General features: G+C 41.5%; 1 protein-coding gene across 7 annotated transcripts in view; it reads right to left on the bottom strand.

Annotated features, from left to right (window-relative positions):
* Positions 1 to 27,058, bottom strand: part of LOC145527162 (uncharacterized) — a 544,757-nt gene that overhangs the window by 447,269 nt on the left and 70,430 nt on the right. For 2 of the 7 annotated variants that reach the window (XR_014069546.1, XM_081544697.1), the window contains one exon: positions 21,834 to 21,909. The exons of the other annotated variants lie outside the window; for them this stretch is intronic. Coding sequence is in view for 1 of the 2 variants with exons in the window: in XM_081544697.1 (XP_081400823.1) it covers positions 21,834 to 21,909 (76 nt within the window). In the remaining variant the exon portion in view is untranslated. The remainder of the gene's footprint in view (positions 1 to 21,833; positions 21,910 to 27,058) is intronic. 7 annotated transcript variants of the gene reach the window in all.

Here is a 27,058-nt window from a genome sequence, read left to right as displayed (position 1 = left end):
CTCCACCTTGTGAATTACTTGAGAACAGTTCACTTAGAAGTAAAGAAAAAGATGACTAGGGCAGACCAATAAGTCAAGGAAATAAACTGATGTCCAATAACCAGATATTGCACATATGGGAGGTGGTAGAGGAAGGGGTGGAAGCCCTGGCATAGGGAGGGCACTACAGGGAAAGATGAATTTCTCTTTCCTGCCTATTTGCCTGGGCTGGTCTAAAATCTTAGGAAGAGACCTTTAGTCGTGGGTACTACATCTCAGGCTCAAATGAGCACTTTGGTTGTTGTTGGTTTGGTTTTTTTTTCTCTCTCTCTTTCTATTCTTTTGCTTTGCTACAAGACCCACAAGTTTACATTCTCCCCCTTTTTCTGCAAGGCTACTCACATCTAATTTGCCTCTCCAGTTTTCTCTATCACCCACAGCTGGAAATGAAGCAGGACATCTTCCCAGCCCCCTACTGCTGTGAGTCTAGGCCTCTGTGAGTCTAGTCCCTGAGGCACCCTGGCACTAGACAAATGTTCCAAAACCCATTGCATATTATAGTGACTCACGGTGTCTAGAAATGTAGGAATGATTTCTTTACTCGTTCTGAGGTGAGAGCAAGCAGTTGGTGAATTCCCTTAGGGGCTGTGAGAGTGCAGCCCTGATTGACAGTGACTAGGGTGGGAGAGGCCGGCTCTACAAGGAGAAGACCCAGGTTCAAGTCTGGCTCTAGCTTTCCCCAGACATGACATTAGCAAAGTCACTTCATCTTTCTGAAGACGATTAGAAAGATTAGATTAGATTAGAAAAATCTGACTTCTGATTATAAAAAATAACCACTCTGATTTCTTAGGATTATTGTAGTGATTAAATAAGAAAATTTTGTGAAAGTATTTTCACAGGGCCTCACTACTTTGGGGTAGCTATCCAAAGGGGCAAAAGGAGGAGTTGGATAAAGAAAGCACTTGAATAAAGAAAGCACACGGAATCTAGGGGATTCCTCACCACACAACTACTTTTCTAACACCTATGACAACACAAGGAAAGTAACTCCATATCAGGATGTGAGAGGTAGAACCCTACAAACAGGCTGTTCTAACACAATATCAGCAGTATTGATCTTATAATTATCAAAATGATTTATTCACTATATTACATACATAATACTGTTAAGAAAAAGAGGGAAAACTGAAATTCATGGATCATCATTATTGCCATCTTGATAGTCTTCCAAACTTCAAGACATAAAGACACAAAAATACGCAAGACAAAGATCATACATATTATCATTTAGCATCCTTTACTTACTTAACATGACATTAATATATTTTAATATCAACAAATACATATCTTTGATTATTGTCCTAGAGGCCATGTAGTAGCCAATCTCCAAGCACTTATCACTTAGGCTATTTCGAATTTCCCCTCTCACATAAACAATTCTGCAATATAACCTTGCACATATGTCACTACTCATTTGTTCTTTCGCTTTCCCAAGATAAACTCCAAGTAACAAAACTGCTCAAAGACAAGGCAAAAAGAACCATATTATAGGGTTCTTTTTTAATTATAAGAAAAATACAGGGCTTTTTTAAAAATCCAAGTAATTTATGCTAATTGCTCACTAAAATCTATGTTCTCTTCATCTGCCTGAAGAGAGGCACACTGCAGGAATAAATTTCCCAGCCTCTCTTGAAGCTGGGTACAACCATGGGACTAAGTTTTAGCCAATGGAATGCACACTAAGTAATAAATGTCAAGTGCCAGCCTGGCCCACTGAAATCTCTCATGCCATCCTCCTGTGTCTCTCTTATCTCTTTTGCTGGTAGCTGACGATACCTAGGGACTCTTTGGAAGTTATGAGTTGAAGATGGTCTAGCCTCCATCAGCCTGGATCTCTGAAAAACCATCACAAACATAGCCCACCTCCTGCTACACTAGAACAAGCTTGGATTATTCACATAAGTAAGAAAAACTTCTGTGTTTAGGCCACTATACACTTTGAGATTTATTTGTAACAGAACTTAGACCTCCTTAATAAAGAAATGTATACCTTCAAGTAGCATAATGCCATAACACACCCCTGAAACATGTGGCATTGGCTCAGTTAGTGGTTTAGTAGTACACAATGCAGAAAAATTTTAATATAGGCTCAAAAGATAGAGACCCATAATATACAGTTGCAAGACATTTGTAAAATGTCTTTCTTGGCAGACAGGCCCAGTGCCCTCTAAGCTTTTATCTGTGGGGGAAGTGGTTAGAAAACAAGTATTAGAGTACTTTATTTACTCATTACATTTAGTAAAGGTTTGCAAGAAATACATGCGCTCAAAAAAGAATTGGTTGATTTTCAAGGAGAAATAAAAGAGAATGGAGAAAGTCTAACTTAGACATTCATTGACAGATGAACAGATAAAGATGTGGTACATATATACAATGGAACATTACTCAGCCATTAAAAAGAATGAAATAATGCCATTTGCAGCAACATGGAAGGACTTGGAGATTATCACACTAAGTGAAGTGAAATAGAAGACAGATATCATATGATATCATTTACATGTTGAATCTAACATTATTGACACAAATGAACTTCCTTATAAAACAGACTCACAGGCTTAGAGAACGAACTTATGGTTACCAGAGGGGAAGAGGAGTGGGAAGGGAGAGATGGGGAGTGGGGAGGGAGAGTTAGGGAGTGTAGGACTGACATGTACACACTACTGTATTTAAATATAATACTACAGAGCCCACACACTTTGGAGCCTACACATCACAACTGGAGAGAAACTCGCATGCCACAAGGAAGATTCTGTGTGCTGCAACTAAGACCCAATGCAGCCAGATAAAAAAATGCACAAATATTTTTTTAATAATAATAAATAAAATAGATAACCAATAAGGACTTATGTATATCACAGGGAACTCTGCTCAGTATTATGTAACAATCTAAATGGGAAAAGAATTTGGGAGAAGATATACATATATAACTGAATAACTTTGCTGTATACCTGAAACTAGCAAAATATTGTTAATCAACTATACTCCAATACAGAATAAAATTTATAAAAAAGAATATTACTGATTTCAGAGGGCTAAATCAAAGATTTAGCATAGTTGGAAATACCAAAGAGTTGCAGCCAGTCTGTCAGTGATGTTTATACAACTTAGTATGAAATTTAGATGATATAAAACTTGGATGCTATGAAACTTAGTATGAAACTTGGTATAAAACTTAGATGGTAAACTTAGACGGTATAAAACTTAGATGATATGAAATTTAGTATAAAACTTAGACAGTACGGAGATTCCTTTAAAAACTAGGAATAAAAGCACCATATGACCCAGCAATCCCACTCTTAGGCATATGACCTGAGGAAACCAAAACTGAAAAAGACACATGTATCCCATTGTTCACTGCAGCACTATTTACAATAGCTAGAACATGGAAGCAACCTAGATGTCCATCGACAGATGAGTGGATAAAGAAGCTGTGGTACATATACACAATGGAATATTACTCAGCCATAATAAAGGAATGCATATGAGTCAGTTCTAATGAGGTGGATGAACCTAGAGCCTATTGTACAGAGTGAAATGAGTCAGAAAGAGAAAGAGAAATATCATATTCTAACACATATATACGGAATCTAGAAAAATGGTACTGAAGAATTTATTTGCAGGGCAGCAGTGGAGAAACAGACATAGAGAATAGACTTATGGACATGGGGAGAGGGGATGAGAGGGTGAGATGTATGGAAAGAGTAACATGGAAACTTACATTACCATATGTAAAATAGATAGCCAATGGGAATTTGTTGTATGGCTCAGGAAACTCAAACATGGGCTCTGTATCAACTTAAAAGGGTGAGATGGGGAGGGAAATGGGAGGGAGATTCAAAAGGGAGGGGATATATGTATACCCATGGCTAATTCATGTTGAGGTTTGACAGAAAACAACAAAATTCTGTAAAGCAATCATCCTTCAATTAAAAAATAAATTTTTAAAAAACTTAGCAGGCATTGAACACTCAATAAATGTTATCTATTATTATTTCAAAACATAAATAAAAATACATGTATTGATGTGGCTAGATAGCACTCTATGCCTTTAATAAAATAACAACTGTCCATTTGGGGCTAACAAAAACTATAAAACAAGCCTATAAAAATATTTACTGCTTTCATAAACACTTAGATGGCCAGCAAATGAGATATCCAGAAGTAAGGGTAAACACTGCCCAGAAATAATGTAGAAATAACAACTTCCACCCCAGTAACTTAAAGTAAAAATCACAGCCAAACTCTTACACATCACAATAGAAAATAAAATAGCTTCCACCTGGCCCTCTAGTATTTGTCTTCTGAGGGTATTTTTTCCCAACAAGCCTAAGAGATCAGTATAGACAAAAGCAACCAGACTCTTTTAATTGAAAAACATGTTAGAAGAACAGGTGCTGGTGAACAATTGATGCATTGCCCAGTGGTTTTCTTAGCTGCTCATCCACTACATTTACAGAAATTTTCAGATATTTCTTACAAAAATGCTGAATGCAGAGCTCATATATGGTAAATTATTTCCATTATTGTATCAAAAGGGAGTACTTTCCCTGGAATTCTTGGAATAATATCACATTACCAATAACATCTCTGAGTTTAAGAACATCTGGTATCATCTTCCAGTTTGTAAAGGTCAAGTCTGGTTTTGCTCAATCACTATTGTGTACACCCCTGTACGTTCAGCATAGCTCCGAGTTCAGAATTCTCAGATTGTCCTTCATATACCTCTTCCCTGACCCATCCCTCTCACCCTCCCATGCACTGGCCTGAATAGAATGCCCCTTTTCTGTATTCTCACAGTATTGTGTAAATGCCACCACCCAATAACTCCAATCCATTATTGTCATTGTCATCACATTTTTGGAGAGCTATGTGCTAGATGCCATATAATGTACTTTATATGCTCTATTTCATTCAAATCTAATATACTATTTTATAATAAGTAAACTGAGACAGTTTAGTAAGCAGCTAGTGTCAGAGCCAAGGTTCAAAGCCAGGCAATCTAACCCAGGAAACCGTATTCTAAAGAGCCAGTAATAATAGTTGGTTTTATTGCCTCTTTTTCTTCTCTTCTTCAACAAATATTTACTGATCACCTGTTACTATGAGCCAGGCTCACTTTCACAGGAAATGAGTAAGAAACTGTGTTTTGAATTAAGGGACCGTGTTTTGTTTTTTTCATCTTAGGATTCCCAAAGCTTAGTACAATGTCCGAAAGATAGTCCTTGCTAAATAAACTTGTGAAGCATCATTGTTACAAAGACATACAAGCATATTTTCTGCCCTGCTTCTATATAATCTAACAGAAAGACAGGAAAACAATGAATATCCTTCTGAAACAAAAGGGAATGGGCTGGCATTTTCCTGATACTAGAAATATATCAAACAGAGGCTAGGCCTCTGCAGGTTAATAGTCCTGATTCTTTAAAATAGAACTGTGAGTACAAAGATCGTAACTTGTTATGTTCTCAAGTTTTCAACATTCTAGTGCTTTGGTCTGTTCTAATTCTGTGCTCTATGTTTTTTTATTGTTTTGCTGCTGCTGCTGCTGCTGCTAAGTCACCTCAGTCATGTCCGACTCTGTGCGACCCCACAGACGGCAGCCCACCAGGCTCCGCCGTCCCTGGGATTCTCCAGGCAAGAACACTGGAGTAGGTTGCCATTTCCTTCTCCAATGCATGAAAGTGAAAAGTGAAAGTGAAGTCGCTCAGTCGTGTCCGACTCTTAGCGACCCCATGGACTGCAGCCTACCAGGCTCCTCCATCCATGGGATTTAATGGTCCAGAAAATATAGAGACAAGTCCAGGCTCAAATGGAGAGATGAAAATTCATGGAGCAGGTGGAAATTGAGCCAGATTTTTGGAGAATAAGTAGAATTTGAATCCAAGCCAAAAATTTGTCACTTTCCAGGCTAGAGAAATAACATGGGTCCATGGAAACAGAAATCATTACAATGTCATGGAAGTTGGTGTGAAGACTAGCCTAACTAAAATAAAGAGAAATTGACAGGACTTCCCTGGTGGTCCAGTAGCTAAGACACTGCGCTCCCAATGCAATGGGGCCTGGGTTTGACCCTTGGTCAGGGAACTGGATCCCACGTGTCCATGTCCAAGATTCTGCATGTCACACCTGGTGCAACTAGATAAATAAATAAATTTTTAAAATTTATTTTATTGAGTATAGTTGATTTACAATGTCATGTTGATTTCTGCCATATGGTTAAATGATTCAGTTATACACATATATATAATCAAATAGAAATTTGATGATGATGGAATCACAATGAGATGATGGTGACAGATAGATGATGATACTGTCTAATAGAGAGACAGACAGGCAGACAGACAAAGTAGGCTCTGATCCTTAGAGGGACTCTCAAAAGAGCAGAGTTGGAATTAAAGAGTTATTTCAGGTTTGTTCACAGAAAAATGACATTATAGACGTGGTATATGAAGCACATTGGCCTGGTATCTGAAGTTCCAAAGTTCTAAGAAGAGCTCTCTTATTCTTTCTGTTCTTTTCTCTTTCCTGGGCTGGGGATAGGCAACCTCAAGATGACTGTGATTCAGGAAAAAGAGCTGGTGGAGAAACTGGCCACATAAGTTGGGTGGAACCACAAGAACATTCCTCACACAACTGAGTCTTCAGATTTTGTTCCTTGGCAAAGAACTAAAGTCACGCAGAGAGGTTTCTCTTTCCCTTAGGCAGACCCTGCATTGTGGGTAAATCCCCTTCCTACCTCTTTTTGCCAGTCTCCACCATCTCTACCCCTAGGCCAGCATTTCCTAGAAACTTAACTCAAGAATTGTTCTCTACGATGGCATACTCTACTCCTTTGTCCCTAAGTGGAACAAAGGTGCACAGCACTGCCCCCACATACTCATGCTCAAGCATGTCCCCAGAACACAGTGGCTATCTACATGGCTATTGGCTTTCTCCATCGGCTCACACCTACCTACAGAAGAAAGCCAAACCTCTCAGCTTAGCTTTCCTGACCTTGTTAATGTTGACAGTCGTTTGCTTGGCTCAACTCTGCCTCATAACCAGAACTCATCTCATAGACTTTATCAGTCAAGCTAATTAGCCTACGATAGCCCTCCATCTGTTCTCTGCTGCGCATGTCTCATGTCTTCTCTGAATTTCATCCTGTGTCCTAACCTCTACACTCTTAACCTTTCTTCACAGTCCAGTTTTCTTCAATTTCCTAAACCCACAGAAATCTCCACTTCCTTGGAACATTTAAAATTGTTTCTACAATTTTTTGGCACAATTTTAAGCTCTTCTATTATTCCTTAACTGCTCTTGTGAGAATGTCATTTCCTATCAATTACATTCCATGAGGTAAAGACTTTGTTGAAAGCTTCTGTATCCTTCACAGTCCCAAGCACCCATAGGTGCTCAACAAATACTCCCTCAGGTGAATTTATGATTACTAATTATCCATCTAGATATTTGATGAAATGGTGGCAGGGGAACAGATTAGAAATGGATAATTCATCATTTCTCCCATTGTCATGTTGCAGAATTTTAATTAAGTAACTCCTGGCATTACATATGGCTGTTCAGAAAATAAGGATGCAGTTTTAGCTCAAAGGTTTGATTTGCCTGAAATGGAATGGAAATAACCATATTATTCTAAAGCAACCATATGCTGTACTTCAAAATAGCTATTTTTGCACTCTGCCCATTAATGCTTAAGAGCTAACTGGTAAGACATATCAGACCAGCACCAAACTGACAGTTCATTATTCACTACCATTTTCTCTATCTATTGCAAAACAAACAATGATTTGCTAAACTGAGTTTTCTCTCTCAGTGAAATAAGCCTGGTAATAGCAGAGTGTCTCTAGAAACATGTATGGCTCTTCCAACCCTACAGAGTATAGCATATCCATACATACTACACTCAGCAAAGGCAAAATGAAGTCAGGGGTCACTTTTTTTTAAGAAAAGTGAAATGCAGTAACCTATTTAAACCACAAAAATTTGAAAGTCAGGAATGGCCTATTAAAATTATGCAAGAATCACTTGCTTCACAAAAGATCATGCTGCAATGTACAATATATATATCAAACTCCTGGCATTTGTGAAGTTAACAATCATTGTTTCAATCATTGTGCTCACAATCAAACAAATAATATGCATAATCTATTGTGTTATAGAGGTACAAGTTTGAGTCACGCACGCTGAGGTGATTCTTACGTACAATGTGATTTCACTCAATGTCAGAAACAATGTTGTCAAGTAGGTATTACAACACTCCCCCCTTAACAGGAGAGAACAGCATGCAAAGTATTTATTTCTGTGGCATTCATAAATTTCGGCTTTCCTGAGGCTGCCTGGTGTTTCAATGCCAGTCTAATTCCCAGGTGTAAAGCAGATCATACCCAAGCTTTCTTTAAAGATCTTTTTCTAAATAAATAAATAAAGATCTTTTTCTTTTGTTGGCTTTGGATCTGTATTAATTTTTCAAGTTTTCTTCACAAGTGAAACTGAGATGGATACCAACATAGGAAGGGCTTCATTTTATTTTGTTTGTTAACAGAGTTCACTTATTTCTGTAAAGCTGCCATGTAATTCTCTGAGATTTGCAAACAATATTTGCATGCAGTGATTGAGAGCTAGTGTCAGAGAAGTTAACCAAATGCAAAAAGGACTTCCCTGGTGACTCAGTGATAAAGAATCTTCCTTCCATGCAGGAACTACAGGAGACTCGAGTTCAATCTCTGAGTCAGGAAGATCCTCTGGAGAAGGGCATGGCAACCCATTCCAGTACTCTTTCCTGGAGAATCTCATGGACAGAGGAGCCTGGTGGGCTACAGTCCATAGGGTTACAAAGAGTCGGACATGTCTGAAGCGACTTAGCATATTAGCACACCATCCCAAAGTGAAAGATACCTCCTAGTGACCCTCAGATCTGACTGATAAATGCAATAGGAAGGGCACAGCTCTTGCACTGTCTAAAGCCTGGGCAAATAAATGGGGCCTTAACCCAAAAAGAAGAAGATGGAAGGGTAGGGGAGAGGAGGAGAAGAAGAAGGAAGAGGAGGAGGAGGAGGGAGAGGAAGGAGAATGGGGAGGAGAAAGAGGAGGAAGAGGAGGTGCGGGGAGGAGGATGAGAGAGAGGGGCAGGAAAGACAAATGGGCCTGATATCTCCCTACCCAGATCCCTGTCCAGACCTGAGACAGCACACACAAGAGGAGTGTGTGTCTGCAAAGCAGACCCACTGGCCCTAGACACTGCTTCTGGGACTAGAAACCACCTTCAGGACCTTGGACAGATCCTCTCCAAACAATGGAGAGACCTGCTGCCGTCCAAGCAGGTACCTCATTACACCTCAGCTGGGAAGAAAGGAAGGGGTGGTGCAAGAGACACAGAAGTCTGCTTTGGCGAAATCACTTTTCCTGGAAATCAAGAGTAGAAAAGAGCATTTTCTCCAGTAGATGGGACCTGTCACATGTCAGCACATTCACCGGCCCGGAGAGCAGCCCTGTCAGCCTTCCTACCACTATCACCCTGTGGAAAGGGCATGTAAAACTTGGTCCCATGACATTATAAGTACTTCCTCCCCTCAAGGCCACATAAGCCACATTCACATGCCCAAGCTGTTTTTGGGAAGAGTAAAATAAGAGGATATGTGAAAATCAGAAAAAATAAGGACTTCAAAGTCTACTTTTATTTAATGGGGCTATTAATTATCTTTGGATTAGGCTAAATAAATAAAAAAAATAAAATTCCCTTTATTCCACCCAAAATGTGGGCCTCAGAAGGGATATTACTCAATAATCAGAAAAGAAATGCATTTTCTGAGCACATAAATTTCTGTGCTCCCTGAAAGTGTGGAGAGGGGAAACTGGCATTTACTAGATCAGACACAGGTTACAAAACTGAGCACATTATGAAACAGGGCAATCAAAGTTAAAGTAGACCAATGAAATTAAAACAAACAAAGAGATATTTAACTAACCTCCTGAGATAGTTAATACCAAAACTGATCACAAAACATTGCTTCAAGTTTCAAAGAATTCTTAGCACCTGGAAAAATGTATGTAATTTAGTCAGTTGATTCCTCCTTCATCTATTAATTTGAAGCTTCATTTTGAAAGCTGTGATTTCTTAATCTAGATGTTTAAAAGAAATAGAATATATAGACCAGGATTCATAGTGTAAAATCTACTCCTCAACTTTAAACTAGAAATCTCTGGAAGCTGAATTAACATTTAGACCACTGGGTACAATTTAGGAAATTATTGCTTCAATTGCTCAAATGGTACTGCAATGGAATAAAAGATTCCACTAAGTCTACGCTTTATTAAATTGCACCTTGGAGTTCTGTACTGTTGGAGAGTACACTTCAAGTACCACAGTTTGGCTCTATGTTGTTGCTCTCTGTAGAACTAAAGGCAGTTACCTATTAGTGTGAGCTTAGAAGCCAAACGTTTTTTAAACCAACCTTGAGTGAGAAAAAGAAAGAGGTTAATTCCATTTGAATGAACACAAACAGCACTTTCCTAACATGGCCCCTATTAGATAATATTTAATGACACTAAGCATAAGAGCCTAATTTCCACAAGTATGTTAACCTTTCATATAAATAAAAAATGACTGAACAGCAAGTTCAGATGGACGCTGTTTTGTGTTTCAGGTACCTCAATTGCTGACATTAATTTACTTCCTGAATCTAAGACTCCTCAACATAACCCTTGAATCTATACATGAACTCTGAGAACTTTTCACTGAGCATTTTAGACTTTAACTGTCCAATAAGGCAGGCATTAACCACATACAGTTATTCAAACTTAAATTTAGTTAAAATTAAGTAAGATATAAAATTCCATTCCTCGGTCACCCTAGCCACTTCAAGCGTTCAATAGCCACATGTGGCTAATGGCTAAATTAGTGGGAGAGGGCTAAATGGAAGGTGACAAGATTAGAACTGTGATTCAGGGCCAAACAGAAAGCCTGTCGTGCTATGAATGCAGGGCTCACTTTGCAGAAGCTACGGAATTAATAAAGGTTTTGGCATATAGCACATTTATGCCCTGAAAAAAAAAATGAAACTGACTTGTTGTGAAAGATGGACTAGAGAAAATAAAAAGGACTAAATGCATAGGAGATAATTGAAGGTTGAAAATTTATACCACGCAACAACTTACTACCAGATGCCAAATAAAAATAATGTTCCTCTTTAAGTATTCACATTTATGTAAACATACATATGAACATTTATAAACATACTTATTGTTAACTAGACTTACTGTAGTACTTATTCTGCAGTATAAACAAATCATTATGTTGTATACACAAAACTAATATAATGTCGTATGTCGACTACATCTCAATTTAAAAAACATACTTACAGTTTACCAAAAGTAAATAAAACTGTAGAATGCTAATGAGGCTATATGACTGTATGGGTGTCTAACATAGACTCCAATTTATTTCTAGATTCCATGGTCTGAGGTGGCCCAGGCACCTACATATACATACACACATGCACACCCACCACACATCATTTATTTATTAAGTTCTTATTCTATGTCAAGGCCTGTGTTAACTGCCATTTCTACATTCTCTCATTTTAACCCTTAGTGACTACTCAGGAGATGGGAATTGTTTTCCCCACTTCAAAATTATGACCCAGACAGGATGGATAAGTTATCCGAAACCAGACAACTAGAAAGAGAGAATCAGACACTGTAGGCATAATTATTTTTAACCTTGTGCTTTTAACATCGAGTCAATATTGCCTTCCAAGACCACTTAACATACTTGACTCACACAGGTTCAGGGTTCTTGAAACCTGCTTTCAAAGTGACATGACATACAAAGAAGACATTAAAATGAAAAAAAACAATCTTTTGATAAAGCTTGCTGCTCTAACATACTCACCACACCTCAACAATGTCTTAAAGATGCATTCACTGGACAAGACACTCATTTAAACAAAGATGCATCATTGGAGGAAAACAGATGAGCTCCAAAGACCTGACTTCAAAGTTCTCTTCTAATGGCTCTAACTAGAGGTGCAATAATGTAGGATATTAAACAGTATCTTCTTTGCTCACATTTGTTTCTATCCCGTCACACCATGAGGGCAAATATGCCCCTAAAGTGACTGTCCTAACCACCCCATCACCTTACCTTCAGAGTCTGACTGCAAGAGAAATTCCACTTGGGACTCTAATGAAGAAATCAGAGGTAAATAAACTCTGTAGCCAGACCATGCAAGGGAGTGCTTCCCCAGTGGCTCAGCAGTAAAGAACCGCCAGCAATGAAGGAGAGCCAGCTTCAATCTCTGGGCCAGGAAGATCCCCTGGAGGAGGGCATGGCAACCTGCTCCAGTATTCTTGCCTGGAAAATCCCACGGACAGAGGAGCCTGGCAGGCTACAGTCCATGGGGTCACAAAGAGTCAGACACGACTGAAGCAACAAAGCATGTATGCACACGCAAGGCAGCAGAGAGGAAGGAGCCACTAATATTAAATGGACGTGAGAGGAAGAGGAGGGTGAAACTATAGTGAATGAGGGGGGAGCATAGTTCATGAGCAGACTTGATGGGGTTAAGAGACTGAAGTCACCCCGTCATTTCATGCTCAGCTTGAGCAACTGTGGCAATCGATATTTTTTTTTCTTCTATTACAAAACAGCTACAATTACAAGTATCTTTAAAGCTTCATGCAATTATTAATGGCACATTGCTAATTATCTTGATTGGTGGCTTGCCTTCCTCAATGGAGGAAGGCATTAATATGGAGGAACAGGCCATCCCTCTTGAGAAATCCCATTGGCTGAAGATAATGGTACTGAACAGAGGCCCAGAGTCCTGGAAGACTTTTAGGTCTCCCTGGTGTGGCTGGGTTTTATGACCTCTAAGAAGTCACAAAGCCCTGCCTGCTTCTCTGTCTAGGCAATGGCCGTGACGTCATATAGACCCAAAGCAGAGTCATTCCGGTTTATTGTATTTCAGCTCCATGGTGCCACAGGGCAGAAAGATGGAGGAACTGGGGTCCTTTCACAGGCACAGCTTAAGGAATACAAAGACTGAGCAGATGCTGATATAGCCTTATTTGTCTTGGTCACGCAGCATGCCCTCCTTCCTTAGTTTGCAATAATCTTAGATCTACATTTGGTTCAAAGGACTTCATCAACGATCAGTCTTAACACAAGGTGGGGTAGAAGGGCAGGATAGGTAAGAGCTGCCAGAGCCGAATACAAAGCAAATAGCATTTACACTGACAAGCAGCTGTGCCAGAGAAACTCAGTGAGGAACACCAAGGAAATCAGCTCTAGTTTAAACCAAAAAAAACCCCCAAAATTTCATTACTGCTATTATCATAGGCTTTCAAATGTGTACAGATACATATGTATGCTTGCATGCATGTGTGCACATTCAGTCGTGTCCAACTCTCTTTGATCCCATGGACTGCCCCCTGCCAGGCTCCTCTGACCATGGAATTTACCAGGCAAGAATACTGGAGAGGGTTGCCATTTCTTTCTCCAGGGGATCTTCCGGACGCAGGGATTGAAACTGCGTCTCTTATGTCCCCTGCATTGGCAGGCGAGTTCTTTACCAGCTGAGCCACCAGAGAAGCCCCTACATATGTATACATGCATTTAAAAAATAAATTGTAAACATCACACACACACATATAAACACACACCAATTTTCTTTGAAACAGTAAATTCTCTTTCAGAAATGACTTGGAATTGGATTAACCTCTTAGATTTAAAAAGGGCCTCACAGATTATTTGGTTTACATGTCTGCATTATACTATTTTATAAATTTAGTCATACTTATAGAGGTCCTTCTGTGTGCCACAAAGTGAATATGTAAAGTTAAGTTACCTAAGGAAAAAAATAACAGAAAAAGAAGCTTAGAACACAGTTTCCTGGCTTCCTACTGTAGTATTCTCTCCATTATATCCTCTGGCCAGTTAGGAAGCAACTACTTGGAATTAATGGAGAAGTCCTCCCTGGAGCAACTGACAAGCTTAAAAAAGTCACTGCATTTAACAACAGTTCTCAGAGCAGGTGTTAGTTCACTAGTTTAACACTAGCCGCTACTGCTACTGCTACTGCTAAGTCGCTTCAGTCGTGTCCGACTCTGTGCGACCCCATAGACGGCAGCCCACCAGGCTCCCCCATCCCTGGGATTCTCCAGGCAAGAACACTGGAGTGGGTTGCCATTTCCTTCTCCAATGCATGAAAGTGAAAAGTGAAAGTGAAGTCGCTCAGTCATGTCCGACTCTTCGCGACCCCATGGACTGCAGCCTACCAGGCTCTTCTGTCCATGGGATTTTCCAGGCAAGAGTACTGGAGTGGGGTGTCATTGCCTTTCACCGAGTGTGTTGTGTCACGGTCACAATATGGCTGCTTCATCTCCAGGCATTATAACTTCCTTTCAATGGGGAAACGGGAGTATGAGGAAAGGCAAAAGGTTCTTCTGCCCGTACTGCAGTGGTCAGAACTATACTTGCAAGGCTGCTCAGTCTGAAAGAGGGACTGTGAAATGGAGTATTTAAAACTATTCACATTGCTGCCTCCAACACAATTGGGAATCTGTAAGCAAAGAAAGGCTTCCCGGGAGGCTCAGTGGCAAAGAATCTGTCTGCCAAGCAGAAGATGCAGGTTTAGTCCCTGGGTTGGGAAGATTCCCTGGAGAAGGAAATAGCAACTCATTCCAGGATTCTTCCGTGGGAAACCCCATGGTCAGAGAAGCCTGGTGGGCTACAGTCCACGGGGTCTCAAAGAATCAGATACAACTTAGCGACCAAACAACAGCAAGCAAAAATTAAGGAGAGAATTACTAGGGAGTGGGTTGTTTATACTTTCTTCACACACACTGACTGTCCTAGGAATTGTGTAATCCTTTTCAGAATCTAGCAGATGCAAGATTTCATCTAAATTTAATTGAAAGTTTTCTCTTATTGGAGTATAATTGCTTTACAATGTTGTCTTAGAATCTGTTGTAAAATGAAGTGAATCAGCTATATGTACACATATATCCCCTCTCTCCCTCCCTCCCAGCCACCCCCATCCCACCTATCTAGGTGATCACAGAGAACCGAGGTGAGATCCCTGTGCTACTGAATCCAGTTCCTTACTTGCCATCAGTGAGGATGGTGGGAAGAAGTAAACTTTATCCTCCATCTAGGCTGTGCTGCTTCTCACTTCCCTCACTTAAAACCTCCCCTTCCTATCATCCTGTGGTGATGGGTGCAAGGCTACAGTCTGACTTCTCTGTGTCCACACATCACCCATAACCTGGAGGCAGAACAGACAAACAAGTGACAGTTGCATTGTCCCCAGAACAAAACGTGTTTAGCTTTTGCTTCAGATGTAAAAGCAAAAGTCACTCAGTCGAGTCCAACTCTTTGAGACTCCACAGACTATACAGACCACGGAATTCTCCAGGCCAGAATACTGGAGTGGGTAGCCTTTCCATTCTCTAGGGAATCTTTCCAACCCAGGCATCGAACCCAGGTCTCCCGCATTGCAGGGAGATTCTTTACCAGCTGAGCCACAAAGGAAGCCCAAGAATACTGGAGTGGGTAGCATATCCCTTCAATAGTAGAGTTAATAAATTATAAAAATTTGAAAGAAATTTTTGAAAAAGTACTACACTATCATATACTACTTGTTTTCTATCACATGCACACATGTGCACACAAACACAATTAAAATAATCCTTTACCAAGAAAAGGAGGAAAGTCTTAGCATGGATTTGGAGATTAAAACACCAACGAACTATAATTCTTTGGCAGGGGAGTGACTTATTCTTCAAATAGCAATGATCTTAAAACGCAAAGATCGTCATCTGTTAGATAGCATAAGAGCTCATAAGTTCATCCATTTTTGTTTTAAAGTTATAATAGGAAACCACACTAGCAGAAATTATTTTACATAAATACAATTAGTCACTTAGCTTCTTCAGAGCAGGGTTTGTTTATATATAAACTGAGAAGACTGCAGCCAGTTGGCCTCTAAAGCCGATTAGACATTGCCCCAACCCACACAGGAGTCACCTCTTTATCAAGGCAAGGAGCTAGCCATTCACTTTCTCTTTTCTGCCTCTAGTAACAGGGTGTCATTACTTAGCAAGGGAGCCGACTTGTTCCAGGGTGACCAGTTACCCAGGTTTGTCTAGAACAAAAGGCTTTCCCAGGATTCAAGACAGTTGATGTTAAAACTGGGATGGTCCCAGGCAGACAATGTACCACCCCGCTTAGACCAAGTTGCCCCCTTGCCTGACTCCATTCCTTCCTCCAGAGTCCTGCCTAGGAAAGGAACAAGAGTAGAGGCCTGTGTGTAATCAGACCTAATTACTAAATGAATTTCTTGTTATTCAAGATGACCTTCCACACATTCAATGTTTTCCTTACTGCTTATTATGCGACATCTGTTTCTGAAGGAACATTTTAAGAACATAGCCTGTAAGATGAACTTTGCTGGAAATTTTCTTTAGACTTTACCACCTGCTACAAAGCAGCAAGCCACATTTAGACAGGCTCCATCCCCCCATTTCACAGTTGTACCCAGCAACCACAAGACAGACATATCCAATGTGTTTGATTTGTTTTGGCATTTGGGGCACAAACTTAATTATGATAAACAAGTCCAGTTCTTTCTCACAACTTTCCTCCTTACAGTGGATCACACTGATAAAGTATATTTTTCAGTAATTCTAATAATTGACCCAGGGAAATTAAAATAATATTTTCCTATTCTTCTTGTCATAACATGTTGAGATATCTTTCAAAATGTGTTACTGTACAGAAAAAAGAAATTTTATACATGTTATTGCTGAAATTTCCTGGCTCTCTGCCTCCCAGAAGAGCAATGCATGAAGTATTTATTCAAAAATGGAAATATTAAGAATTAAATGAATTTAAGCCACACTGATTACTGTACAGGCATTTATCCACTGCTTAAGGAAACACCAAACCATCTTAAGTTCTGCATAGGCTAAGTCAACCAGAATGTCTTGTTCAAAAAGTGAAAAACTCCTTTCAAATAGCCAACCTGACAAATTTAATTCTATTTAAAGAATTGTTCTCAGGATGAAGTAACTAGATAAGTGCTGTAGGACAAAGTCAGAAGAGGTAAAGAACTTTCAACTACATAGGGCCTGGGAGATCATTCCTTCTTTCACTGAACAAATATTTATTTATTGAGCATGTACTGTGCTGGGTCTTCACTGCTGCGCAGGATTTTCTCTAGTTGCAGAGAGCAGGGGCTATTCTTTGTTGCGCTGCACAGGCTTCTCTTGCAGTGGCTTCTCTTGTTGGGAGCACATGGGCTCAGTAGCTGTGACTCCCGGGCTCTAAAGCACAGGCTCAGTAGTTGCAGTGCACGAGCTTAAGTTGTTCCATGGCATGTAGCATCTTCCCAGACTAGTGATCGAACCCATGTCTCCTGCATTGGCAGGCAGATTCTTTACCACTGAGCTACCAGGGAAGCCCCACTAAGTGCTGTTTTAAATGCTGCAAGAAAATAAAGCTTCTATATTCATGGAGAGATAGACAACCACTTCTGTGATGGTCATAGTAAGTAAATATGAAGAAAAACCGCTGACACATTTTCTTATATGCTAATGGAACAGTGTGTCTCTGAGAAAATGACTTCTGAATTGTGACCGAAATTAATTTGGGGGAGGAGATAGGTCTCTGCAGGCTTCCCTGGTGGCTCAGATGGTAAAGAATCTGCCTGAAATGTGGGAGACATGGGTTCGATCACTGGTCTGGGAAGATGCTACATGCCACGGAACATAGGGATCAGACCTAGGTTTGATCCCTGGATTGGGAAGATCCCCTGGAGGAGGGCATGGCAAACCAATCCAGGATTCTTGCTTGGAGACTAAGTATGCAGGCCAAGAAGTAACAGTTAGAACTGGACATGGAACAATGGACTAGTTCAAAATTGGGAAAGGAGTATGACAAGGCTGTATATTGTCACCTTGCTTATTTAACTTATATGCATAGCACATCATGTGAAATGCAGGGCTGGATGAAGCACAAGCTGGAATCAAGATTGCTAGCAGAAATACCAATAACCTCAATATGCAAATGACACCACCCTTATGGCAGAAAATGAAGAGGAACTAAAGAGCTTCTTAATGAAAGTGAAAGAGGATAGTGAAAAAGCTAGTTTAAAACTCAACCTTCAAAAAACTAAGATCATGGCATCCAGTCCCATCACTTCATGGCAAACAGATGGGGAAACAGTGGAAACAATGACAGACTTTATTCTCTTGGGCTCCAAAATCACTGCAGATGGTGATTGCAGCCACAAAATTAAAAGATGCTTACTCCTTGGAAGAAAAGCTATGACCAACCTAGACAGCATATTAAAGAGCAGAGACATGACTTTGCTGACAAAGGTCTTTTTGGTCAGAGTTATGGTTTTTCCAGTAGTCATGTACGGATATGAGAATTGGATCATAAAGAAGGTTGAACATCGAAGAATCAATGCTTTTGACATGGTGTTGGAAAAGACTCTTGAGAGTCCCTTGGACTGCAAGGAGATCCAACCAGTCAATCCTAAAGGAAATCAGTCCTGAATATCCATCAGAAGGACTAATGTTGAAGCTGAAGCTCCAATACTTTGCCCACCTGATGCCAAGAGCCAACTCATTGGAAAAGACCCTGGTGCTGGGAAAGATTAAGGGCAGTAGGAAAAGGGGACAACAGAAGATGAGATGATTGGATGACATCACTGACTCAATGAACATGAGTTTGAGCAAACTCCAGGAGATAGTGAAGGATAGGGAAGCCTGGTGTGCTGCAGTCCATGGTATTGCAAAGAGTAGGGCATGACTGAGCGACTGGACAACAACAATAGGCCTCTCCCCTACTGCCATAATCTTTATACTTCCAGACAGTGGTTCTCAAAGTGCAGTCCCCAGACCAGCAACAGCAGCATCACTGGGGAACTTACTAACAAATGCATATTCTCAGCCCCTACTCAGGATCTCCTGAATATGAAACTCTAGAGGTTTTCATAACCACTCTGTTTTAATACATTTTCCAAGTGATTTTGATTCATGCTCAAGTTTGAGGTCAACTGCTCTTGACAATCATCCTTTAAAGTTTCATTCAAACGCTCCTTCCTCCAAGAAACCTTCTAGGATCTTCACAGTTGTGAGTGATACTTTCATTCTCGAAAATCCTGCAACATATTACAGATAACCATCCGGAGGCACTCTGACTCTCCTTTTTGTATGATACCACTCATGTGCCTGCAGACCCTGCATTTGCTACCAGTAGCTCCCTTAAGGCAGGGACCATGGGATGGTTAATTTTATATGTCAGTTTGACTAAGGCATGAGGTGCCCAGATATTTGGCTAAACGTTAGGTCTGGGTGTGCCTGTGAAGGTGCATCTGAATGAGATTAGTATTGAATCAGTGGCCTGAGCAAAGCTCTCCTGTGGGTGAGCATCATCCATCCAGTCAAAAATGACTGAGGATATCTAGGTTTCTCCCATGTTCTGGCTATTGTAAAAAGTGCTGCAGTGAACATTAGGGTGCATGTGCCTTTCTGAATTATAGTCTTCTCAGGGTATATGCCAAGTAGTGGGATTGCTGATCATATGGTAGTTCTATTTTTAGTTTATTAAGGAACCAAGGGTCTCAAACAGAGTGAAGTAAATCAGAAAGAGAAAAACAAATATCATACATTAATGCATATATGTGGAATCTAGAAAATTGGTACAGATGAACCTATTTACAAGGCAGGAATAGAGGTGCAGACATAGAGAATGAATATGTAGACAGAGAGGAGAGAAGAAGGGTGTGGGATGAATTGGGTGATTGGGGTTGACATATATATATATATATATACACACACACCATATATATACCATGACATATATATATATATATACATACTAGTTATCTATTTTATACTATGTGCAAAATAGATAACTAGTAGGAAGCTGCTGTGTAGCCCAGGGAGCTCAGCTCAGTTCTCTGCGATCACCTAGAGAGGTGGGATGGGAAGGGTAGGTGGGAAGAAGGCTCAAGAGAAAGGGGATATATGTATACATATTGCTGATTCCTTTCATTGTACAGCAGAAACTAACACAACATTGTAAAGCAACTACACCCCAATTTTTAAAAAATCACTGTGGGCCTGAATAGAACAAATAGGTTGAGGAAGGGAGAATTCACTCTCTTTGTCTGACTGATTGAGCAGGGACAGTGGTCTTTTCCTGCTCTTGGACTTAGACCAGGACTTACACCACCAGCTCCCCTAGTTCTCCAGCCTTTGGACTTGGACTGGCACCACAAGGCTGCTTTTCTGGGTCTCCAACTTGCAGGCGACAGACTGTGGGACTGAGCCTCTGTAATCACATAAGCCAATTCTTTACATATACACATAGAGAATATATATACATAGATAGAGAAAGAGAGAGAGAGGACACACAGAGGAGAAGAAAGCAAACATGACCTCAGATGCAGAAACTGAATGACGTGGCCACAAATCAAGAAATGCCAGCAATCACCAAAAACTGAAAGAGGCAAGGGACAGGTTCTCCCCTAGAGACTCTAGAGGGAGCATGGACCTCCTGACATTTTGATTTCTGCCCAGTGAATACAGGTTTCAGATTTCTGATCTCCAGTACTAAAAAAGGATAAATTTTTGTTGTTTTAAGCCACTAAGTTTGTGATCATTTGTGACATTAGCCATAGGAAACTAATACAGACAATAACAGCTAACAGTTGGTGGTGACTTTTTAATGTGCTACGTTGGCTGGGCTGCAGCCATCAATTATTCCATCAGACATTAATCTAGTTGCTAGGGATGAGAAGAGATTTTGCAGGTGTAATTACAGTTCCTAACCAGTTGGATTTTAAGTGCAGGAGAGTACCTTGAGTGAGCCTGCCTATTTCGGTTGGAAGGATTTAAAAGCAGGACTGAGTCTTACTCAAAGGAAGAAATTCTGGAGGCAATGGCTGCAGACCATGTTGGTGAGGTTCCAGCATATTTGTGTTCTTCTTTTCCTGACCCTGTGCCACTGGGGTCAAACCTGCCCATGACCTCTGCCTGCCCTGGTTAAATCCTGGCTGATATAGGCTTTGAGAATCTATTCTGCAGCAGGCACTTTACATACACTATTAAATCTTCACAACAATCCTATGAGGTAGGTATGACCTATTATCCCATTTTATAGATGAGATCATTTATACCTAGAGGAATGAAGTAAATTACCCAAGGTCACACAGCTCACAGGTGGACAGAGTTGCGGTTTGAATATAGGCAGTCTGATTCCAGAATCTCAGTCACTGTACCAAATGCCTCCCACCAAACCGTGAATGAATATGAGACAGAATGGAAGAGTCATTGCAAGGAAATTTCCAGTGCTCTTGAATGTTTCAGGCTAATAAAGGGACGTGTTAGGAGCTCAGTGGTGTCCAACCCTCTGTAACCCCAGGGACTGTAGCCTGTAGCCCACCAGGCTCCTCTGTCCATGGAATTCTCCAGGCAAGAATCCTGAAGTGGATAGCCATTCCCTTCTCCAGAGGATCTTCCTGACCCAGGGATCAAACCCAGTTTTCCTGCATTGCAGGTGGACTGTTTACTGTCCAAGCCACCAGGGAAGTCCCTAATAAGGGATAACAGCAAAGGAATTTTCTTTAGAATGGAGAGGAGTTCCATTAATTTGGAATTACATTTAAGGCAGACATGGACTGTTGAGAAGACAACTGTTGACTAAAGAATCTGAGAATGTCAGCCTAGCTAGGCTCAAAGCCTCCCCTCTCCCTCACCAGCAGGGCCAGTCAGCTGACCTTCCTCATTTCACTTTCTCTCAGAGGCAGCAACCGGACCTCGACAGATGCTCCAGACAGCAGGGGACGGACAGCCCTGGTGATAAAACAGAGAAATTTAGGAGCCCCTGCAGTGGGTTCCCATATACTCTCTCATATTCATGAGAAACAGAAGAACTTTATCAGCATTTGCCCCAGGGTGCTAATTAAATATGCTAAGAATAAGATGTTCATATCTGGCATCTTGTAGCTGAAAAGAAATTTGCTCATTGAAAAAGAGACTACTCAGGCCAGTTGAGGAGCTGTTAAACAATGAAGTCATTCTAACATTCTTCATGACAGAGATGTCAGCTTAGGATGGTTCTAAGTCAGTGAGGATGAACATGGAAATGTCTTAAAGAACCAGAGGGACCTTATAACAAAGAAGTTGCTTCTCTAAGCCAGTCTTGCCCATGTAAAGAGCAAGGGCTTGGGAATTCATTAGAGCAGGGTTCCAGACTCAGCTCATTAAACACATGACTTTGGTAAATTACTTACTTTTCCACAAGGAAAATAGGCTTATTGGGTATTTTATTATTATTACATAATGAGTGCTCATTGAATAAATTCAAACAATAGAGAGAGAACAGAAAAAAACAGCAACGTTCACTCAAAATTTCACGACCCAAAGATAACTGACATTAACCTTTTGTTGGATGAGTTAGCTAACTTCTTTTTTCCTGGCTACTAATGGAAACAAATGCAGAGTCTGGCAGGAGAGGAGATGCATGAAATAAATCAGGTAAAACGCTTAACTTCCCTGGTGGCTCAGTGGTAAAGTATCCACCTGTCAATACAGGAGACATGGGTTCAACCCCTGAGTTGGGACGATCCCCTGGAGAAGGAAATGGCAACCCACTCCGGTATTCTTGCCTGGGAAATCCCATGGACAGAGGAGCCTGGCAGGCTACAGTCCACACGGTCACAAAAGAGTTGGACACCACTTAGTGACTAAAACAGCAAACAAAACGCTTAGCACAGGGTGTGGCCAATAAGGCTCCCCCGTGCTATGTGGGTGATGGCCCGTTTGCCAGGGTCTCTCTTGGTAAGCACTGAATGTGCCACAGCCCGGGAAATCTCTCAGTCTTGGGCGATTCAAGATGGCTGGTCCCCATGCGCACAGCATAACCCCAAAGGAAAGAGGACAGCAGTGAAGTAGCCTATTCGCTAGAATCCAGACAATGCAGAGGGAGTACATGACAGCTGTTTTAACCAAGAAGCATCTTTCAGTTCCCCTCAGATTCATTTTTATTATCTAACACAGGGTCAGTTTGGACTGAAGGGGGAAATCTCAAGGTCAGCGGTCCAATATGAGAAAGGTATCATCCTAGTATAGAACTGTCACTCATCCAGAAGCAGTTTTGATTTCCAGCAAATGGCATTTCTTTCCTGCCTACCTACAACTTTGGGTTGAAGGAGTGAGCAGAAATCTGCCGCACTCCCCTGAGCTCTAAGCTGCTCTTTGCGAGCAGAAGGGAAGCCTAGCAGAGGCCCCCATGCAGACCACCACTCCCCAAGCCCTAAGAACATCGATCTGGTTCCATTTCCCATCAATCTTCTAACTTGAACAACTCTGGATGGCACTGCAGAGCAGGACACAGGTCTCATCATCGTGGTATCAGTTCTGCCTCCCAGAACTCAGCCTTGTTCTGACTTTGTCAGTGATAGAAGCAACGTATCTGACTCTTTGTGACCCCATGCACTGTAGCCCCCCAGACTCTTCTGTTCACAGAACTCTCCAGGTAAGAATACACAACTAGGTAGCCATTCCCTTCTCCAGGGGATCTTCCTGACCTAAGGATCGGACCCAGGTCTCCTGCATTACAAGCAGATTCATTTGCCACTGAGCCACCAGGGGAGCCAAATTGAAGCAACAGAGACTAACAAAGGTGTTTTCTTAACCAGACCCTCAGTCCGCTGATTTCTGATGACCAACAGGAGAATTCTCATCCCTAACACGTTAGATGGCTCACTTTCTGTGCTCCCAGTTTAATAAATCACTCACTCTGGACATCCTGACAGATGTCCAAGTGATATTTCCTTTGGTTACAACTCATCCCATCCTTTCTAGTTATTGACTCAGTCCTTCTGTCATCTAAACAAGGCCCATCCAATGTCTTTGAGTTATGACCCTTCCTTTCCCTCTCTTCCCACATTCATTTTCACTTGGCTTCTCTCGATTACTCTTCTCTGTGCTCGCCTGGAGATCCTTAATGATCTTGCCTCTAGTGCATTCAAACCTTTGGACTAACAAGTGTTCTGAGCTGTTTTCTTCCTCCTGGGAAACCAACTGGAAAGCCACCCAGACATACTGCCCCAGCTGTATTTCAAGTAAGTACCAGAGGAGCTGACAGCCTCCAACCCCCAAGGATATATGGAGTGCCAACTGCATAGCCTTGAATTTGAATAATAATACACACACACATACACATACTTCCACAGCTGGTGATTTTAAGTGACATTACATTAATAGCAACAATAAAAATTTCCATCCTTGTCCTTGATGATGGCCAGTCATGCAAGAACCTCAGCCTCTGACAAAGACCTCCAAACCCCATGAGCATTTTTGTGGGTTCATTTATAGGTAGACCTGCAAACCCAATCAGGACCACATGGCTTTTTCCAGGCACACTGCCAACCCACCTCTGTTTCTGTCTCCCCTAAGGTACTGTAGTCTCTCAGCTGACAGCATCACTTACACTGTGGAACAGTCCAAATGAGAAGGGGTCTGTGGCACAGGAGAGCGGGAAAATCAGCGCCACCAGGACCCTGTGGTTGAGTGTAACATAAAATGAGAAAGTTCAAATGAAACATCTTGCAGGTTTTCCTCTCTCTCCCTCCAGCTCAGCTACAAGTCCTTGGGCCTGAGCTGAGTGCAGACCTAAAGGATCAGCAACGCATTCTGCTCACAACCACAACCCCCACAGGGACAAATGACCACGACCGTATGAATGAGTCAACCCCATTATGCATAGGTATTTCTCCCCTTAATATAAGTTATCACCCTGGATGTTTCTCATGCAAATAGAACTCTATCATCTGTGCTCAGGTTCCACCCCCGTAATCCCCCTCACCAGTTCCAGATCCCAGATTCCCACACATGCCTAAACCCCAAATGAATAGATTTCCACATGTGTTTACTATCTGGGGGGCTTCCCTGGTTGCTCAGGCTGTAACGAATCCTCTTGCAGTTCAGGAGATCTGGGTTCAATCCCTGGGTCGGGAAGATTCCCTGGAGAAGGGAATGGCTACCCACTCCAGTATTCTTGCCTGGAGAATTCCATGGACAGAGGAGCCTGGTGGGCTCATTTTTAAATGATTCATCACAAACCCTGAGCACATGTCTAGACTCTAGGATTTTAAAAATGAAAAAGATGCAGTTCTACTCTTAGAAGGATGCATAGTCCTAGATTGTTTTCCATCATCTGGGATTACTAGGCCATCTATAGGCCATAAAACAACAGACGTTACAAGCCCAGGAGCTGGTGTGCTGTGTCACATGGACCCGTGTGGTTGCTTTCGTGAGTTTTTCCTGGAAAATGTCCAGTCATAAGACCCAGTGAAACTATTAGAAGCAACTGATCCTAATAATACACAGAATTAACACAACCAGGAAAATGGCTGAAACAAATGGATCTTGACACCACAGTAATGGCTTCTTCATAAGAGAAAATGAATTCAGGAGCAAATAATAGAAATTAATGAAGGTACCATAGACAAAGTCCTCCTCCCCCTCCAAAGAGATGATTTCTTTGGGGGCTGCCCTGCCTTCAAGATGAGCAAAGGTTCTACAGAGAACCCTGGGAGAGGGTGGATAAACTGAATGGGAGCTGCAGCCGCAGAGGCTTCGCAGACTGTGAGCAGAGTCACTTCTCAAGGGAAGTGGTAAATTTCCACAGCCTTTATAGATCACTTGACTGATATTTTAATACCAACAGTCTATGTCTTTAAAGGGTATTTACAGCTTTAATGGCATTAAGGTGACTGGATTCCCTGGGACTCTTGAACTTTTATCTGTTGGTGAAAAGTATAAATCACCTTGACACCAGATTAGCCTATGGAGATGTTTTCCCTAGAAACCAATAGCTCATCCTCAGTTATCTCCAGCTCTGGAGACGGCCCCAGCCAAGCAGGATCGGCCCCCAGGTAGCAGTGATCACCTTTCAGGGGAACAGCAAAGGTCATGCAAGGCAGGCAGGGAGGTGTGATAAGTGGGATTTTTACCCCTCCAGGGTCTGGAATATGCCTAAGGCAGAATCTGGGTCACCTTCTTGAGATTTTCCATCTAAGGCTTGCAGACACCCAATGTTATAGAATTAAAATCCCCTGTTCTCCCAGAACCCCATTCTCCCTGCACACATCATTGACTTCCATAGCGTGTACCACTGTCCAACCGACGTGAGTTGCATGCTCTCCATGCTCCCCTCCCCCCCATTAGAATGTAAGCTCCACGCTGCTGCTGCTGCTATTAAGTCGATTCAGTCGTGTCCGACTCTGTGCAATCCCAGAGACAGCAACACACCAGGCTCCCCTGTCCCTGGGATTCTCCAGGCAAGAACACTGGAGCAGGTTGCCATTTCCTTCTCCAATGTATGAAAGTGAAAAGGGAAAGTGAAGCCGGTCAGTCATGTCCAACTCTTAGCTCCATGAGGCCAGGGATTGTGTGTGTTTCGTTCAACAATATATTAATATCCCCAGTGCCTAAGGTGGTGCCTAGAGTCCCAATAAATATTTGTTGAATGAATGACAAAGAATGAATGATTGACAAGAATTGTGGAATCTCAAGGTTGAAAGGGAACTGCAAAGCCATCTGATGACCAAGTCCCTTTCCTTCACTTACTGACTCTGATAATAAAGGACAAGGAGGGATACACAGGAAATAACTCAGGGGTCCAACTGGCAATAGACTTGAGGAGATTGAGAGACCTTAAGTAAGTCACTCCACATCTCTAGTTTCCTCATCTTGTCTGCACTTTCAGTTTCTGACATTTTATCATTCCTGGAAGAAGTAAGAATCCAGGCAGTCAGTGTCCAGAGACATTGGGTCAGAGGCTAATCCTCTGCGACTCCTCCTCCTTCACTCAAGGTGATGGCACTAGGACTGGGCAAAATGATTCTTACATTTATCCATTCATTCAACAAACGTTCACTGGCAGTCTTCCCAGGGAGGGGCTCCAAGCTGGAGACTGCAGATGTTTATTAAGGAA

This window comes from Giraffa tippelskirchi, chromosome 11, assembly GCF_054371585.1.
Source record: "Giraffa tippelskirchi isolate mGirTip1 chromosome 11, T2T-mGirTip1v1.2.pri, whole genome shotgun sequence".
Taxonomy (NCBI): domain Eukaryota; kingdom Metazoa; phylum Chordata; class Mammalia; order Artiodactyla; family Giraffidae; genus Giraffa; species Giraffa tippelskirchi.
This window is presented reverse-complemented; position numbering and strand designations above follow the sequence as displayed.